The sequence below is a fragment of the Chelonia mydas genome, chromosome 3 (assembly GCF_015237465.2).
Source record: "Chelonia mydas isolate rCheMyd1 chromosome 3, rCheMyd1.pri.v2, whole genome shotgun sequence".
Taxonomy (NCBI): Eukaryota; Metazoa; Chordata; order Testudines; family Cheloniidae; genus Chelonia; species Chelonia mydas.
In genome coordinates, this window is record NC_057851.1 from 81,759,225 (window position 1) to 81,777,826 (window position 18,602).

General features: G+C 43.4%; 1 protein-coding gene across 1 annotated transcript in view; it reads right to left on the minus strand.

Annotated features, from left to right (window-relative positions):
• Window positions 1–7,899: 7,899 nt before the first annotated feature.
• Window positions 7,900–18,602, minus strand: part of METTL24 (methyltransferase like 24) — an 86,676-nt gene continuing 75,973 nt past the window's right edge. The window contains exon 5 of the mRNA XM_027819843.3: window positions 7,900–9,198. Within this exon, the coding sequence (XP_027675644.2) occupies window positions 8,884–9,198 (315 nt within the window). The 3' untranslated portion in view covers window positions 7,900–8,883. The remainder of the gene's footprint in view (window positions 9,199–18,602) is intronic.

Below are 18,602 nucleotides of genomic sequence, written 5' to 3' on the forward strand. Positions count from 1 at the left end.
ACCCTGCCGTAAACGTCTCCCCTTTACTCTCTCAGATATTGTGGAGCACAGAACAAGCAGCAATTACAATTGGAATATTGGTTGTGCTGAGATCTAATTGAGTCAGTAAACTGCGCCAGCGCACTTTCAGACGTCCAAAAGCACATTCTACCACCATTCTGCACTTGCTCAGCCTATAGTTGAACTACTCCTTACTACTGTCCAGGGTGCCTGTGTACGGCTTCATGAGCCATGGCATTAAGGGGTAGGCTGGGTCCCCGAGGTTAGCTATAGGCATTTCAACATCCCCATTAGTAATTTTCTGGTCTGGGAAGTAAGTCCCTTCCTGCAGCTGTTCAAACAGAGCAGAGTTCCTGAAGATGCGAGCGTCATGCACCTTTCCCGGCCATCCCACGTTGATGTCAGTGAAACATTCCTTGTGATCCACCAGTGCTTGCAGCACCATGGAAAAGTACCCCTTGCGGTTTACGTACTGGCCACCCCAGTGTTCCGGTCCCAAGATAGGGATATGCATTCTACCTATCGCCCCGCCACAGTTAGGGAACCCCAGTGCATTAAAGCCATCCACAATGGTCTGCACATTTCCCGAAGTCACTACCCTTGATAGCAGCTGGTCAATGATTGCATTGGCTACTTGCAGCACAGCAGCTCCCACAGTAGATTTGCCCACTCCAAACTGATTCCCAACTGACCGGTAGCTGTCGGGCGTTGCAAGCTTCCACAGGGCTATGGCCACTCACTTCTCAACTGTGAGGGCTGCTCTCATTTTGGTGTCTTTGCGCTTCAGGGCAGGGGACAGCAAGTCACAAAGTTCCATGAAAGTGGCCCTACGCATACGAAAGTTTCGCAGCCACTGGGAATCATCCCATACCTGCAACAGTATGCAGTCCCACCAGTCTGTGCTTGTTTCCCAGGCCCAGAATCTGTGTTCCACGGCATGAACCTGACCCAACCCCACCCAATCACCACATGCCATGCTTCTAGGAACATCTGTGTCCATGTCTTCATCACTATCGTAATCGCGCTGTCATCACTTCCTCGCCCGGTTTTGCAGGTACTGCACATACTGCTGGATAATGCGCGAGGTATTTACAATGGTCAAAACTGCAGCAGAGATCTGAGCGGGCTCCATGCTTGCTGCACTATGGCACCTGCACGGGTAATCCTGGAAAAAGGGCGCGAAACGTAGGAGAGCAGAGTGGGAGCGGAAGAGGTGCTGTTCGGTTCATGGTAGCTGAAAAAAGGTGGGAAATGGTTGTCTTCTGTAGCTTTCACAGAGGCAGGAGCCCAGGACAGACAACATGGAGAAGCTCGGTAGCGCAGCAAGAGCGGGAGAGCAGAGTTGGTGGCGGAAGCTGTGCTGCTCGGTTCACAATGGCCGAGCAGAGTTGGCAGCGGAAGCAGCTGATGAGGAAGAGAGAGTAGATACTTATAGAGATTACATAGAAAGACGAGAGGAAATGCGAGGTAGATTCATAGTACTGGGAGAGAAGCGGTGCACCGTATTGCACCATCTGCTGAAAGCAGTATGGTGTCTGCACGCCAAAAAGGTGCGAAATGATTGTCTGCCATAGCTTTCACAGTGGGAGGAGCAACTGACGACGCACACCCAGAAACACTTGCGAGAATGTTTTTGCCCCATCATGCACTGGGAGCTTAACCGAGAATTCCAATGGGCGCCGGGGACTGCGGGAACTGTGGGATAGCTACCCTCAGTGCACCGCTCCGACATTCGATGCTAGCTAGCCTCAGTACTGTGGATGCACCCACCAAATTCACATGCTTTAGTGAGGACACACAAGACCAAATATATAAAATCGCTTCCGAAAATTCGAATTGAATAATTTTGAAATAATTTCATACTGTAGACATACCTTTAGAAGTTTCTTTGACTTAGGCACCTCAATCACTCAAATCAATTACCTGCTTTTGAAAATTTGACCATAAACCCTTTTATTATATTGTTATAATGTTAAAGTATCATTAAAGTGTTTGGTGGTATTCTGCATGTTTGAGGCGCACTGTTAACTTACTGTACAATAGGCCATTGAGAGAGTGCTAGATATATTTGACTTTAATGGTCAGAATAAGAACTAGAACGTGAAGTTGTGATTCAAACCTAGTTGAGTATCTCTTAATAAAAAGAGTGACAGCATTGATCAAGCTTGATTTTCCTCAATGGCCTTATGGGAAACAATTTCAATGATATGGAGACTTATGAAGCTTAACTATGGTCAGTAGCTAAGCAGACATGTTTCTGGAGTACCTCAGGCTAGAGTGCTGGGTTAAGGCTTGTCTGCATGGGAAACTTTGCCAGTTGGAACGTAGAATTATGCCTTAAAAGTTATACCAGTATAACTCTGTGTGCTTCCAAAGGAACGTGAGTGCATTTTTAAGTGTCTTCATGGTGAGCTGTCGGTATAATTTATAGTGATTTTAAACTCGCACCTTAGCTTATACCAGTACACCTTTCCTAGGTAGCTCTTATTTGCCCTCGGGCAGATTAGCTGGTTAACTGAGGCTTTTTGCCTCTTGAGTCCTCATGTGACACTTCTCCCTCCACTCCCCAGTCTCTGATCTGTCCTTAGCACACCTCTTTCACATTGTGTGTCTCCTGTGGGGGGAGGGTTTTAGTCAAAATCCAAGATGGCTTGCATGAAAAACACCTAAAAAGAGAAAGGTAAAAGAACCATTCCTTCTAGTTCTCAAATGATGCAAAAATGGTGATGAGCTTTTTTTCAAACCATTTTCTCCACAGCCAGGTCCTCTTCTCTCTCTCTCTCCTTTATCTCCTTGAAGAGGTAAGTGCTAGTGGTAAGTCGTGCCCTTTTCCCTGAAGAATAAAATTCACAAGTGGCTTAAATTTTGATTGTGGATTAAGACTTTCTCAGGGCCACAAGTCTACGAGTCAGGCTGGGCTCACATGAAGCACTCCTCATCATCTCCATAAAGAATGGCACATACCTATTTGTCTGAAGTCACGGCTTTCCTCCAAAGTGAGCTTGGCTTTGGCTCCACTTCAAAAAGGTAAATAAGGTTGAAGTTAAAAGTATGGGTTGGGAGTGGGAGGTAAAAGTGGGAATTGAAGAATTCCAGTTAGTAGAGTTTATCTGTTTCTCTTTTTAAGAAAAAAGTAGTTTGGAGTTACCTGACTCCTAATGCTTTCCTTTTCGCATTTTCATTTTTGCATATTGAGGCTCTTTAGAAGTGACTGTGTGGTCATGTCTCACTCAGAGCTGTCTCCTCTATTTTAGAAGGGTTTGTGGCTTTGCATCTGTTGTCCAAAAGGTAATTAATGGTCTGTTGGTTCTAGTGTTCCAGATCTCACAGCAGACCCAAGTCACAACAGCCTCTCCTGTTAGCTCTGAAACAGCCTCTGGCGAGGTGGTAGAGAATGTGGAATAGTAACCATTGCTGTTAGTTCACACTGTGCCCCTCAGAGGAGTTATCTTTAGCAAGAGGTTGAGATTTATAGGGATGTCATGGCACTTTATCCTGTTACGCATTTTTTTCTACGTGATACGGATTAGACTGTGGATTAAAGGGGTTTTAATATGAACGCTTGGTCTCCTTATTATTCCCTTCAAAGACTGTATTACTCTACCTCACTGAAATTAGTCTTCCAAAGGAGGAAAATAATGAAGAAGGCCTCCCTCTCCAGAAAAATATTCAAAAGAGAACTAACCCAGTTTGAGGCTTGTTAGATGCTATCATCATTCCCAGAGAGGTGCAAAGCATAGCTATTCCAACCCCTATTTCTTAGACTGGGCTTTTGTCCCTTAAATGGACCTTCCATTAATATGTTATAGAAAAAGGCTTTAATCCTTTTGTTGTAGGGCTCTGAAAGGACCTTTATGATCAAAAGATGGACACTCATGAGCTGAAACTTTTTTAAAGCTTTACTATTGTATATGCAGCCTGTGCTTTCAGGCCTGTTGTAAGTGGGGGTTTAATTTAAGAGCCTTTGGATTACATTGTGGTCCAGTTATTTTGATTCAAAAATTAATCTTATATTAAATATACAAAGGAAGAGATCATCACTATAGGCACTTATTTTTTCCCCAACTGTTCCTGAAGGGTGGGTGTTCGTACATACCGACACACACCCTCCTTTCAGGAACAGTTGAAAATATGATTACTTAGCTGGGTAATCTAAAATGGAATTTAGGTTGGGTAATCTAGGTTGGGTAATCTAAAATGGAAGAAACATTCCAGTTCTTATTCAGGCTTGAGAACTTATCTGTACATATTGTGAAGTGGGCTTGTATTTGATCATTCTGTGGTTTGGCTCTCAGATCAAGTGAAGTAGAGCGGATGATCTCTGCAAAGGCTTATTCCAGAATCAGCTGAAATATCTTACAATGACATAACATAGTTATCTCTCAACAGGGACTTTCGTTTAAGAAAATGCATTGTTCAAGTGGAAGTCGTCTTAGATATTGTCCATACAAGACTGTAGGTCCCAAGAGGAGAAAGAGATGCAAAAATGTGTCTGAACTTCAGTCAGTGTTTATTGTGACTTTACCCCTGGAAATTTCAGCAATAAAACTGCTCTAAATAAACTACAACTACTGTCATGTTATGTAACCAAGGAAGAAGAGACCAGGAGTGATCTACTAAATAATTCCAGAAAGTTCTTTCTAGAGCAGAGACGCATCTAATAATGCTAGCCAAAAAGCATGAGAAATAAAACCAACAATTTGGATAATAAAACAGCTCGGCTCAACTCTCAAATAATTCACCTGAGAGTATTTCCTTCCAGGTGCTTTATCCTTGGGATTCCTGCAACAGCCTTGTTTGCATCTGCCAAGAATCATCATTCTAAAGGATAGCACAAAGGATCAGCATGTTTTTCTTGCACGTCCTTTGATCCTTCAAGTACCGATGCCTGTCCTGCTAGCATAGACTCGTACATTGTGATTCAGACTTGATCAAAGTCTGGTCCCAGAGGTGTAAACACAAATTACATTTGGAGGGGGCCAGGGCACCAGAGTTGCTACTGTCTTTCCTGATCAGGTTTAAAAACCTGTAAATAAAACAATTCTGTGTTCTAAAAATGGAATAGTTCCTTTCAACATGCCTCAGCACGGGACTGCTGTTTGCTATAATGACCAGCCGTCCTGTGTCCAGCATGCCCATAGCGAGGGTGCCTGAAAAATGAGATTGTTTGGCATAGTGGTTGCCAGTGTTACACCCTACAGCTCTACAGGGCACCAGCTGTATGTAGGAATGACTGCTTTTAAATCAACTGTAAATTAAAATATAGTCAGTCACTTAGGCTGGAATTAATCAATTATATCAGTACAGTTACTAATGCAAAGCAAATGTGCCGTTAAGTGGTATGATATTAATGATCTGACATTCTAGCTCTCCATTTCCAAAAGCAGCAAGCCTTGAATTACACTTCTGAATGACTTCCTTTGCTATTGAAAGATTATCAGTGTGATCCACTTTGTCTTTTTGAACATATAAAGCAGACAGATAATTCAGGCCCTTCTTTTTCAGCGAAGGAACAAGTAGGAAAGCAGGATGGATGTTTTCTAGAAGTAACAGGTTCTGCTCTATTGTACAGTCATCTTCTCAGATTCCAATGGCAGATTCAGGTGAAGAAGTGCCTTGTGCATCATATGTGGCATTACTTGTCCCATGTTACTGTTTGATATGTGATAGAGAAACATTTTTAAATTAAACTTTGTTAGCATTCATTAGCATATTGGGAAGATGGAAAGACTTGGTAAATTTCATCCCCTACTTCAACCTGAGATTTGGCCCTTTAAATGAGAAAAGACTAACAAACATGGGGGGATGGGACCAAAAGTAAGTCCCAAAATCGTGACACCTACCTGTTACAGCCAGACTCAGGGACTCTAAAGCTGAAGGCCTGGATAGTGTGTAAGGAAAACCAGAATTGCTCATTTTTTCCCAAAATAGTAGAACGACCTGCACTCCGCTAAAGAGTGTCCTGTCTAATCTAAAACTGCAAATGCTAAAGAACTCCTGTAGCTACTCCAGTATTTTCCTGGAGGAGGTACAGAACCAGAAACGTTTGTTCCCACCCTGCTCACTCTTGATTTTATTTGGGAATCTTGAGAAAAGTGATGAGCTCTGGGTATTCTAAAGTTACAAGTCTGCTGTAACGTCAAGAGATGCATGATGGAACTTCAGTCCATTTCCATCATTACGCTCCTACATTGTTTCAGAGCAATAAACTATAATAAACTTGTGTGTCTCCTTTAGAATCTTAATTTAATTTCTTGGGAAAAGTTTACATAATCCATGTTTGGAGCCTCTAACTTGTGCTTTCTTACACTACTAATCTGTAGCGAGTTGTTATAGATTACCAGTTTAGTTATTAGAAGACTGTCCCACGGGAAAAGATGATGTGGCACTATTTCTAAAACCAAGTTGTTAATCACACCCAGATTGATACTATCCCAATCTGACTTCTGAAAAATGATGACTCAGACATTCTCGGGGTTGTTAGTGATCATTTTTAAGTCAGATCCATGTAACAGTTGAGGAAGTCTGACGACTTTAGGCATTTTTATACAAACTCTTATGGCTCTGTGTCCCCTAAAGAATATTATTGTTCACTACATAAGAGTTTGCATCCAATGTGCTTGTAGTAAAGAAGGAATTCCCTCTCCACTTTCATTCAAAGATCATTCCGTAGGATCATAGCTTCTTGAGCAGAACGCTAATTTACTTCATTGGTGTAGATTGACCCCATGAAAAGCTCCCTCCATGGAATCTGTAACTACAGGTAGATGATGTGAATCAGTCAGTGCAGTGCTTAGCTGCAGGGCTTCTTCAGTGTTGTAGTTCTCGGGAGGCAATCAATAATTACAGCGTTTATTCGGGGGTTTGTTCAGCATGACATCAGAGTTCAGCTGCCTGGACCCAGGTTAGTACAGAAATGAAAATTGAAAGCTTATCTATAAACTGGGTCCTCTGTACATCAATCTGTCTGGAAGCCCCAGCCTCTTGTGGAGCTCTCTGCCACAGGATAACAATGCGGCCAAGAACTTACTAGGAGTCAAAAAAGAATAGGACATTAGCCACATAAATAGCAATGACTTCTTTTACCTGTTTTAAATGTTTAGAAGTGAGAGAAACCCCATTGCATCAGGACATAAAGCAGACTCTCACGGAAGGAAGTAGGAAGAAAATTCCTTGGTGGTGGAAGAGGCAGGTTATTCCATAATTGTCAATTTCAGGATATTTTGCCTCTTCCACTGAAGCATCTAGTACTGGCTAGTGCTAAAGAGTAGATGGATCACTAGTCTGCTCCACCATGGTAATTCCTAGGTTTTAAATGGGTGGCTTGGAGATTGCTGGGGGAGGAGCCAAGGGAGGCAGTACTAAGCAGCAGGGGAAGGAAAGAGCGAAGAGGAGGAGAGGGCTGAGCCGGCTGCTGCTACCATCTTACAGGGGGAAGACAGTTGACTGGAGAAGATGCTGCTTGTAGGAGGAGCCTGGAGGGACAGTGGAGGAGAAGAACTGACTGATGTATTTGTGTGGGACTAGTTAATGGATCTGGGGAAATTGTGTAGCAGGGCACCCATTTAGTATGGTACACAAGTGTTAGGAAAATGGTACATAACTTCCTCTGTTTGCCAGCCTCGGAAGGCAGGTCTATATAGCATGATGGTGTGTGCGGTGTAGCAGCACAGCAGGGAGTTTGTGACGATAGGTGTGAATAAAGGAATGAGGGGCTTAAAGGAGCAAAACAGGAAACGAATGATTGAGGAAAGTCTTATTAAACATAGTAAAATGAATTGAGGATAGACTGAAAACTGAGTGGCAGGGGAGAAACACCAAGGCTCAGAGCAGATGGGAAAGTAAAGGAAGTTAAAGAATGGAAAAGGAAGGGGAAGTACCAAAGCAAGGGAGACTGTGTGTCTTTTATTTAATACAAAGTTTAATGGCAATACATTACATAAAAATACTAAATTCTCTCTTAACCCCCCTCAGATGGGTAGTATTGGATGGGCTAGAGTTTTTGAAATGTTCACATAAACCATGCACTCCTTCACTATGTTTCTGTTAAAGTGAGGGGGAAATGACTTCTCTGGAAAGTTTAAAATATATTGCTTGGGCCTACTGAGCCTGCCAGTTGGGCTTCTGAGGGAAATCTGGAGGGGCCAGTTGAGTGATTTGAGCTTGTTAGCCATTGGAAGGGGGACTGATTTGAGTGAAGAATGCATGTGGAGGAGGCGCTGGCATGCATATACTAGGGGCAGGTGTAGTATCTGAAAATACATTACACCTTTTTAAAAATTGACTAGATTTCCCATTGACTGTCCCTTTTAAGTAATTGTTGGTTGGAAGAGAACAATCTGCCACAACTGTCATGGGAGTGTTTGTTTTTAAAGTAATAAAAGGTGCTAGTCTAAGCACAATCATTTAAGGAAAATGTATCACTTGGCCATCCCTGAGAAAGTAACTTATTTGGATCAGTGATTTTTTTCAGCAGCATCTCTTGGTGTTCTCTGTACTAGAGCTGCTCCCAGTGAATTTTCAGGGCCAGAGTAGGGGAATGCTCTCTGCTGACCTTTAGGAAGGCTGGGGTCAATCCACAGCCATGTGTGGAGAACTGTTAGCCACTTTAGACAAACACTTAGAAAATGTCTCTCATCTGTTTCTAATAAAGTCTATCTACGTAACTTATGGAAGATGCATGTACAAAACAATTTCAATGCCGGATCTCTTTTTAGTTTTCTGAAACAATGCATGATAACATTCAGCTTTTGAGATATTGCTTAGAAACATTTTGATAACAGGGCCTCGGTTTGCAAGTTCAGTAACTTTTGTCAGCTGCTCCAATGTCCTTTTCACTAATATGGTTCAGTGGGATGATTACATGTCATCAATTCCTTTATGCTATTTCCATCTTGTGTTCACCCAGCTTAGTGTGTAACAGCTACTTGCATTGAAGGCTTCCTTTTTCAGAAACATCTGTGGTTTCAATAAGTCTTTGTAAGTGTGAAAAAGCCTGAAATCCTTCAGTTCTAATTCTTTGAGAAGACTGTACCAGTATCGGACCACCGTGCTGTCGTTGCCACTGACCTCAAATCCAGGCCAATGAATGTGGACTTCAAAGACCAATTGTCCTATCTGTTCAACAATGTCTTCCAGAATCAGGTTTTCCAAAATTTTCCACTCAGCACTTTCCATATCTGCCTTGAGGACATCAATCTGAAACAAAAAGCTAATTACGTTATGAAAAAGACAGACTTTGCAATTGCTGTTGATAACCATCTGACGTGCCAGGCTTTTCAATTTCATTCAATTTTACTTAATTACTCTTGAGTATGGCTGTTTTTGTTTAGCAATCCCAGCACCTCCTGGGGATAATTGAACCAGTTTTTGAAGTTTCATAATTGCTTGTTCATAGCTTCCCCTCCCCAACTCCCCACGCTCTCAACTCCCTGTTTTAAATGCTTTGTAGTTTGAGGCTTCTAATGAGGGTACTAATGTGGTCATTAAACTACTATATTTTATTATTCTTTTACAAATCCTCCGCATGTCTCAAAGTTAGAGGGGTGAGAAACACACATTGATATGCAAAGATATCGGATCATACTTTTCTTTAACTTTGGCTGTGCCTGGGCTGAAGGAAGTGGTATTTGTCCATTACTTTCTTTACTATTACAAAATCCACTGAGCCCAACAAGTTATGTTTGTTTGTACAGCAATAACACTGAGGGTCCCAATCAGGACTATTATGTTAGGACACTCACTCCCTCCCTCCCTGCCCCAAAGACCTTCCAATCTAAGTATATGAGGACAAAACAGCTGCATACAACAGACAAGGGCAGCAGAGAGTAACAGTGAAATTGTTTTTGGTCTTACGGCCGAGGGCATTCTGCGCCAAAAAATTAAAAATTCTGTGCACAATAGTTAAAGATTCTGCAAATTTTATTTGTCAAATAAATGTGTAGGCTCCAGCATGGCATTAGGGAGCACAGGCCACTGGCTGAACAGAGGTGGGAGATCACACTGCAACTCCCCCCCAGGACACAAACTCAGCGGTGAGGCTGCACCCAACCCTGACACGGTGCAAGGACTGGGCCTGCCCCAGAAACACCCCAGGGCCCTGCCCCTCTGTGCCAGGTTCACCAGATGTGGACAGGCAGGCTCAGCCTGGCAGGATCCAAGTGTGGAGGGGCTTAGTGTGGGAGGATCCAGGTGTGGGTTGAGAGGGTTCCGTGTAAGGCAATCTGGATACACAGGGATTTGTTGGTGGGGTTCTGGGTGCAACGGTAATGGGACTCTGCAGGGGGATCCAGGTGAAAGTGGTTGGAACTCAGTGGGGTGGGTGTCTGGGTGTTTCAGGGTATGGGGGTCCAGATGCTGGGGGAGTGGGGCTCAGTGTCCTTTTACCTCCTGTTTTTGCCTAGATATTGCAGCTTATGAGGCATGACAATGCTACTGCAATGCTTGTTATAGGGGAAAATGAGATGAGTGAAACGTAGTGTTTCATATGCGTATGCATTTTCTTGTTTGTGGGCTTAATGTCAGTCAGATAATATTGTCTCAATTTTTGTGATTTAACTTTTATGTAAATTTCTGTTACACGGTTATGACAGAACAGAAGTGTACAGCTGAAATGCACACAAGCTGACCATTTGGGGAGTGCCTGGTATGCAGCTCTTTGGCTGTGGTAGATGGAACCCTGTTTTGACTTGTGTTTTGCTGTGACCCATTCAGAACTCACAAGCCATGCCCAGTTGGTCCGAGTACTTGGAGGGGAGATCTCCAAGGAACATTGAAGTGCTGTAGGAAGTGGTGTTTGTGATTCATTTGGTGGTGCTATTTCCTTTCAATCAGTCCCAGCATGCTCTTGGAGGCGTGCCTTCTAGTGGAAGAGGCTTAAAACCAGGGCCTTGACCACTTGTGGCTATTAAGATCCCACAATCCATTTTGTAAGTGTAGGACTCCACCACAGCACTGAACTTAAATTGAGTAACAGGGCTTAATTTGTGCTGGGGCTTGCCAGGGCTGAGTCCCAGCACCTCTTTTGTTACAAATTAAGCACTGCCCCCATTCCCCTCTCTCTGAAATGGGTTGGGCTTGTTTTGAAAGGCAGTGCTGCTTTTTTCTACCTACCTGGGAGTAGGACAGGGAGTTCAGAAAGGCATGACTAGAACTTGCTGGGTAAGCAAACTGGAGACAACTGAATGCTACTCTGAAGGACTGGATTCTACCCCTGCCTCTGCCATGGAATTTCCTATGTGAAGCTAGGCAGGCTACTTACACCAAACTTTCCACAGGTGGTCATTAATTGTATAATCCTCATTTTCAAGGCGTTTGACTTGAGGCACTGGCATCTGACTTGCAGCTGAAACTAAGGGGAGTGGGAACTGTGCTTTGAATATATGAAGTGCTATATAATGTTACTTATAAAAAAAAAAATCAGGTCCTAGGTGTACCAAATTCAGCACCCAAAATCAGTGGATACTTTTGACCTTAATCTTTGTAGCTCAGTTTCCAATTTGCAAAATTGGGATATAATACTCCTTCACCTCACAGCGGTATTGTGAAAATGAATTAAAAAAACATCTGTGAAGCACTCAGATACTTTAGTGCTAAGCACCATAGAAAAGCCTATGAGGAAACTAATAATTATGTCTCCAGAGCAAGGTTTGAATAGTGTACAGTAAATAAAGCTTACAGCCACACACTGAACAATGAGGAGAAAATAAAATATTGACTAGCTGCTCATTGTCAGTATTGTCCATCCTGTGCTCTGAATGAGGCAGAGGGTCCTATGGGAAAAAAATAGTATGTAATCATGTAATTAAAGACTATATCATAATGCATAAGCACAAGGGGGCCAAATTAAGGGTGCACAGGTATCCTCAACTCTGGCACTTCCTAACTTTCAGTGCTTGATTTTGCTACCTTTTTGTCTTTAATAGTTTATATAGTTCAGTTTACTTGTGAAGCATTTTATACTCTATTGTGTTGACAAGCACTATAAATATAAATTGTATTTCCTTAACTCATTATGACATTTAAGGTGAAAAGTAGTTAAGGGATGAACCCAGTAGTTCCTCTTTATAAATTCAAATAGCTGCTGCTTTTCCAAAATACCTTTAAAAAATTGGACCTTGCTGTATTTTTGTAGCTAATTTACAGTCTAAACAAGTATGATCATTACAGAACTACATTGCAATGCCTTAGACACCACTGGCTTTATCTTCATGGGACTGCTGTAATTTTCAAAAATGGAGACATTATCTAGTTTGAAAACTTTTCAGAAAAATTGCTGCTTGGCTTCATTCTCTCATTTCCCCACTATTCTTGCCCCATAGTGATATAGTTTGAGGTCATTCTGTCATAATCTATTTACAGTTATTGTCTAAAAAATATTAATAGCCCTGTAGCTGCATTGGCTGAACAGCAGGCACCCTGCATATTCTATCCCACTTTCATAAAACTGACTTGAAATGTGGCTATTAACTCATTTTATCCTGCAGAAAAGTTGGTTGCCAAGCCACAATAATGACTTCTATTAAACACATACTGGAAGGAGCAGAAAAGAAATATGATGCTAGCAGAGATGTGATATATACCCAAGCCAGAATTTCTTAGTTTAACGTTCAACTAGTCAGTGCTCTTCATTGCTCAGGCAAAGACAGAAACACATACACATATCTGTTTACTTACCACCTGCTCATGTGCAACTCCGATTGCCCTACTTGCTGTTATGTACCAAGGGCTAAATCCATGAAGGTACTTAGGCATTGTAACACTCAGCAATGCAACACCTAATCCCTAGGCATCCTGCCACCAAGTTTGGCATCCAGACTTCTCGTACAATGCATGGTGAGAGATAGGCAGCTAAGAAAGGGATTCTCGGAAGCTAGCAAGTTGAGCAGGGAGCTGCTTAAACTAGCCAGGAGTGAAATGTAGAGGAAAGAGGCCACATACCTTCTCCTACAGTTTGGCACTTAAGCAGTCAGACTTGTGCTCTGGCAGACTAAATCTAGATGAGAAATCTCACCAAAAAACAAGCAAGCATGACCCCAGAATACCCAATAGTCTGGGGATTAGGGCATTCACCTAGAAGGGGGGAATCACAAATTCAAATCCCTGCTCTGTCTGATTTGGAGCAGGGACTCCCAGGTGGGAGGCTGAGCTTGGTAGACTCTTGGTCTAATTTTCTTTTGAAATTGTGTGAGCATGTGTGTGAGAGAGAGAGAAGTTTGAATGAAAGTACACAGATTACTAATGGAAATAAGCCTCTCTGTGGACCATCTCCTAGGATTAAGGATATATTTTGAAAAACCTACTGGAGGCCAAACACCTTCTGACAGATTTCTTCTCTGAGGATCCGGATGTCAATATACAATGATTCCAGCATGGTGCCTCCTAGCAGAGAATTTCTGATTTTGAGATTTGAGTCCTTTGAGGGAGTTAACCCACAAAATAAGCTCTGAAAATGTTAGTATTTGCCCTGGGTGCCAGCTGTTAGAGCTCTGTTCATATACCTTAGCTCTGTGTGGGAAATCTAGTCATCCACGCTATGGGAGATAATTTTGATCTGTGTAACTGATAGCTTCTGTGACTTGTGGCTGGGTGGACTGTAGAGGCTTAGGGGCCAGATCTCTGTTTTCAAACTATTTCCTTTCAGTACTGAATTATACAGACAATGCCAAAGCTGCCACATATTGACTTGCTGAAGAAAAACACTGACACTGGAAAAAATTATTCAAGTGCTGGATTACAAAAAAGCCACTTGAAAACAAAGTATGGGGAGCTGCAGAGGAAAGATTTTTAACTCCATCTCAGATTCTTAATGACGTCAAAGAACTGCCACTGTTGTTCACCGAGAACACTATTTCATGCACGGAAGCCCCTGCTTAATGGTGGAAGTATAGCTCATTCACTTTCACGCTGCCAGGACTTGGTTATGTCAGTCTTTGGAGTTTCCCGCATACAATGTTGCTTCTGAGAGGGCGCTTTAGCTGCACTCAGGTTGTGATCTCTGACAGGATACTGTGTGGTCCCTGAAACCGCTAAGAGGCTTCCTTTATTAAATGAAACCTGCCATAGCTGATTCAAGTATTAAAAAATGATGCTAAGAAATTAAATAACAGGAAGTAAATAATAGCCTTGAACAAAATGGTCTCAGGGTTAGATTGTAAGCTTCTGTGGGCATGGAATGCATCTCCTCTGTGCTCTAAAGCACATATTTCTCAATATCCGGTCCATGGACCAGTGCCAGTCCCTGAGATCTCCCTGACACAATTTAGGAAGGCAGCAAGCCAGTCCCTGGCATCAAAAAAGATTGAGGAAACATTGCTCTAAACTACTGTTGTTTATAATACACCATAAATAATTAAAAAGCTTAAAGGGACACCAACTTAAACATCATGCCATTGTCTAGATATATTTTATCTACAACTGTTCCAAGTAACACCAGAGATTAGACTGAGAAATTAAAGATGAATTGGATTCATCACATATGTCGATATTATAAATGCCAAGTTTGTATGTTTTCTAAATATTTTACCCTTCTGAAGATGACCACCCTCTTGTGTCCTCCTGCCCACAACCTTAAGAATACGTGGAAGTCGCACAGATGCAGACTGTTGGGTTCCAAATAGCCGTGACTATTAACACTCAGCAGCTATGCTGCTCTGGCAAGGTTCTGGTAGCTACAGCAAAAGGGGACAGGGAGGCCCACCAGAGGGCACACAAACTATTTAAAGGGAAGTATGTGAGGAGAGGATTTTAGGTGTCTAACGTTTCACACATGATACACTGGCTCAATTACTGTTTTAAAGCTAATGACTGGCTGTGACCTTGTGTCATTTCCCACTACACAAGCAAGAGTTCAGTTTGCCTTGATAATCTTAGAAATAGCAGAGTTATCAGGGATTTAGGATGTTTGGTACCCTCTGAACACCATTTAGAGCTCCTTGGAGAGAAGAGTCAATTGAGAGTGGATTGCTGGAGGAAGCAATTACTCACCACGTGGCACCAGCAGCCCCAAAAGAGAGAAATGGCAAATTCATTGCAGGTTAGTCAGCCACCATCCCTTTGAAAAACTGATCCTTTGGAAACAATGTGGAATGAAGAGGGGAATAGGATATTTTATTGCTAGTTCAAAGCTATGTGGAAGTGCTCATGATCAAACATCCCTGCAGCTTCACATTAAGAATTCATCCAGAAAGTCGATTATAAGACTGATCCGTGCCTGACCTCCAAAGCCATGATTAACAAATTATAATTTTCATATCAACTGCATGATGAGACAAGCTCTGTTCTCTGTTGTATCTGTCTTTTGTTACCCCACCCTTAGTTTAAGATGCCCTCAGTAGATAAGAATTTAGACACTACTATATGAATGCAATCCACATTTTGGCAGTAGCTTTCTTGGGAAAAAGCTGTATTGTGTTTTTTAAATTTTTTCTTTCTTTCTTCTGTGACTTGCTGTCCTCTTTTCTGCAGTCTTTCCATATGTTTTCCCTCTTTCTCCTTCCTTCTATTCATCCCCTTTCAACTTGATTTCTGTCCTCTTCACCAACAGCCTATTGCTTAGCTCCCTATTATTTCCTTGCCCTGTGCCCTTGTCTCTCTCCTACCCTGGGTTGTAATTGATGGCAGATGGAACAGTGGTCATCCTTAAGAACAAAGTGCAGATGCAGCAGTGCAGGACCTCCTTTCCTGCTATCTCTTCAATCCAAAGAGAATGGATGTCATCTCTGCACAGTGAGAGGAGGAAGAGGCTCTGCTGTGCAGTTGCATGCATGCTCCTGGGGCCCTGACCAGGATGGTGAGGGTGCAGGGCTTGGGTGAAAAGATAAAGTGCCCCTACCCAGGCCTGTGTTTCTTACTCAGGTTGGATCAGAACTAAAGTTCCTTTTTGTCCTCCAGATGATGGCATTGTATAGATAGCTTCATATCCAAATAATTCATTCTTGGTTCCCAGCTGCTGTTGGCTAATCATACTGCTGCAGGGGCCAGAACAGTGTTTTTCCATCCACAGCTGAGCAGGAGGCTGTCACCCTTTCTGTCAATTGTAGGCCTCCCTACCATCATCCATGCCTTTTTCACCTCACAGTTAGAGTCCTGCAAAGTGTTCTGCATGGGATTACACCTTAAATCAACTTGGAAACTGCAGGTGGTGCAGAAAATGGCAGCTCGCTTGCTAAGCAGTGTATCTCCCTGTGAGCATAAAGTACCTGTGCTCTGGAATCAGTATTGGCTGCTAGGGCGTGACCACTTCTCCCCATGTGCACACTACTACAGCTGGGATCAGTGGAGGTGCTCCTGAGGGAGAACCTTTACTTACTGTCGTCTTGTTCTGTGTTTGTTCTAGAATGATGTGCTCCTGGTCCGTGACAGGGCTCCTATGTGCTATGGTAATACAAATGATAAGTAATAATTATACAAAAGAAGAAGTTGCTGACACAGTGTTCTCCAGAAGACACCGACTTTGGAATCCTCTCTTTCCTTTGGTCCAAAGTAGCCCAAATGTGGTGACATTTAGGGGATGTTGTAAAGCTGGTCTATCTGGGCAGGCATTTGGAAAAGGTTGAGAGGCAGAAGGTGCCTATTTATGTGGGGAAAGAGTATGGTTTTGTGGGGGCTGAGGTGGGGAATTACAGATTTATTGGCTTTATTTCTGCAGAGAAAGGCTGTGGGTTTGCTACTGCTGGCAGTGACCTGTACATTAGATGCTTTCTCAAGGGCTAAAGGAGTAATATTTTATGGTCAACATATCAGAATAAAAAAATACATAAAATGGCTTTGACTTAAAATTTTGAACATGATGTGTTGGGTCAAGACAGCTTCCAGAAAGCAGGGCTGAGACATAAAGATAAAACAAAGCCCCTGGGGTGTAATAAATCAGTCCAGTTAAATTGCATTAGTGTCTTTTCATTTGACAGGAAATGACTTGTTTAAAATTACTGGGATGTTCCCTGCCCACCCAAAAATCTGCCCAAATCCTGCTAAACTGCATACGACCGATCCCCTTGGCTTCTAAAGCTCAGTGTACTCTTTTTTGCTTGGCATGTAATGTATCACAGCTCTTGCTCTGAGCACCTTCCTATTCACCATTGCTGATTCTATTGAACTCACATTAAATCCTGTTCTCATTTTAGCCTCTTTCTTGCAAGAAAAGTGTGGTAATTAAAGCTTTTGGCCCTGGTCACTGCTTTGGAGATTATTCTGAGCTAATGGACCATTCATTTATAACTAAATTAGAGTACTTCCTAAAATTAAGCTACCCCAGAGGAAGCAGGGTGTGAAAATGTTGGATTGGCTCAGTTGATGTTTTACATAATGTTCAACCAGTGACTTTATTTTACTTGCAGTCAGTGTCATTAACCAATACTAGCAAACCTCTGCTCTGAAACAGAAGACACCATTTGCACTGTCTGCTGGTGTTGAGTGTTTTTTCCAACCTGCAAAGCTTATCTATGTTAAATAGAAAAGGATCAAAATATCATCACCTATTCGGGGCCTTGCTGGTCCTTCAAACTGTTGCTTAAGGGGGTAGAAGAATTCTCTTGAAAAGGAGTTTTAGAAGCCTAAATCCTACATTATGTACTGGAGAATGAAGGCAAGCCTCTGAATAGCCTAGGGGTTAGGGTATCTACCTAGGCTATGGAAGAACCCCTACGCAGCCAGATCTGAAGGGATTTGAACCTCTCTCTCCCACATCCCACCTGAGTGCCCTAGCCAGCAGGCTATAGTATCAATCTCTTGGTTGGGCATGCTCTCTGGCCCAATGAATAGTTACCAAGTAACACAGCTTCAACAAGAGAGATGGAGAAAGCCCCACCACACAGTACCCATTAGGTTGGTGGTTAGCACTCACCTGGAATGTGGGACACCTGGGTTAAAGTCCCTGCTTCAAATCAGGCAGCGCAGGACCTGAAAACAGCTTTCCTATATCCCAAGAGAGTATCCTAACCACTGGGCTATTGGCTATAATGGGGTCTCATGCTGTCTCTTCCTCCACTGAGAAAGCTTAAGTGCAAAGGGAGGGTTCACAGCTGAGAATCCCAAGTATGGGTGGCAAGTGAAGCAGCCCCCGGGGGGGCTAGCTCCTTCTCCTGCCCTTGGCCCCGCCCACACTCCATCCCTGCTTTCCCCCAGTCCCTGCCCCCTAGGCCACCCCGCTGCTGCTCTTCACGTCCCACCTCACCCCACCCGCTTGCCTCCTCACCCCCTGCTCCCCACAAGACACACACCTCCCGGCTCGCCGCATCCCTCCGCACCCCTCGGCCCACCACTCGTCTCCCCACCCCACCCCCTGGCCGGCCGCTCATCTCCTCATGCCCCCGCCAGAGCCCCCACCCCCCCAATGCAAGACCTTCTCTGCCGCTGCTGGCTTGCTGCTTGCCTCTTCACTCCTGGGGGGCAGACGCTGGGGCCAGGGATGAGGGATTTGGGGTAAGGGAGAGCGCTCTGGGGTGGGGCTGGGGATGAGAGGTTTGGGGTGTAGGAAGGGGCTGAGGGGGGCTGGGGGTGTGGACTCGGGGTGGGGCTGGGGACTAGGGGCTTGGGGTGCACAAAGGGGCTCAGGGCTGGGGCAGAGGGTTGGGGTGTGTGGGGGGGGGTGCAGGCTCTGGGAG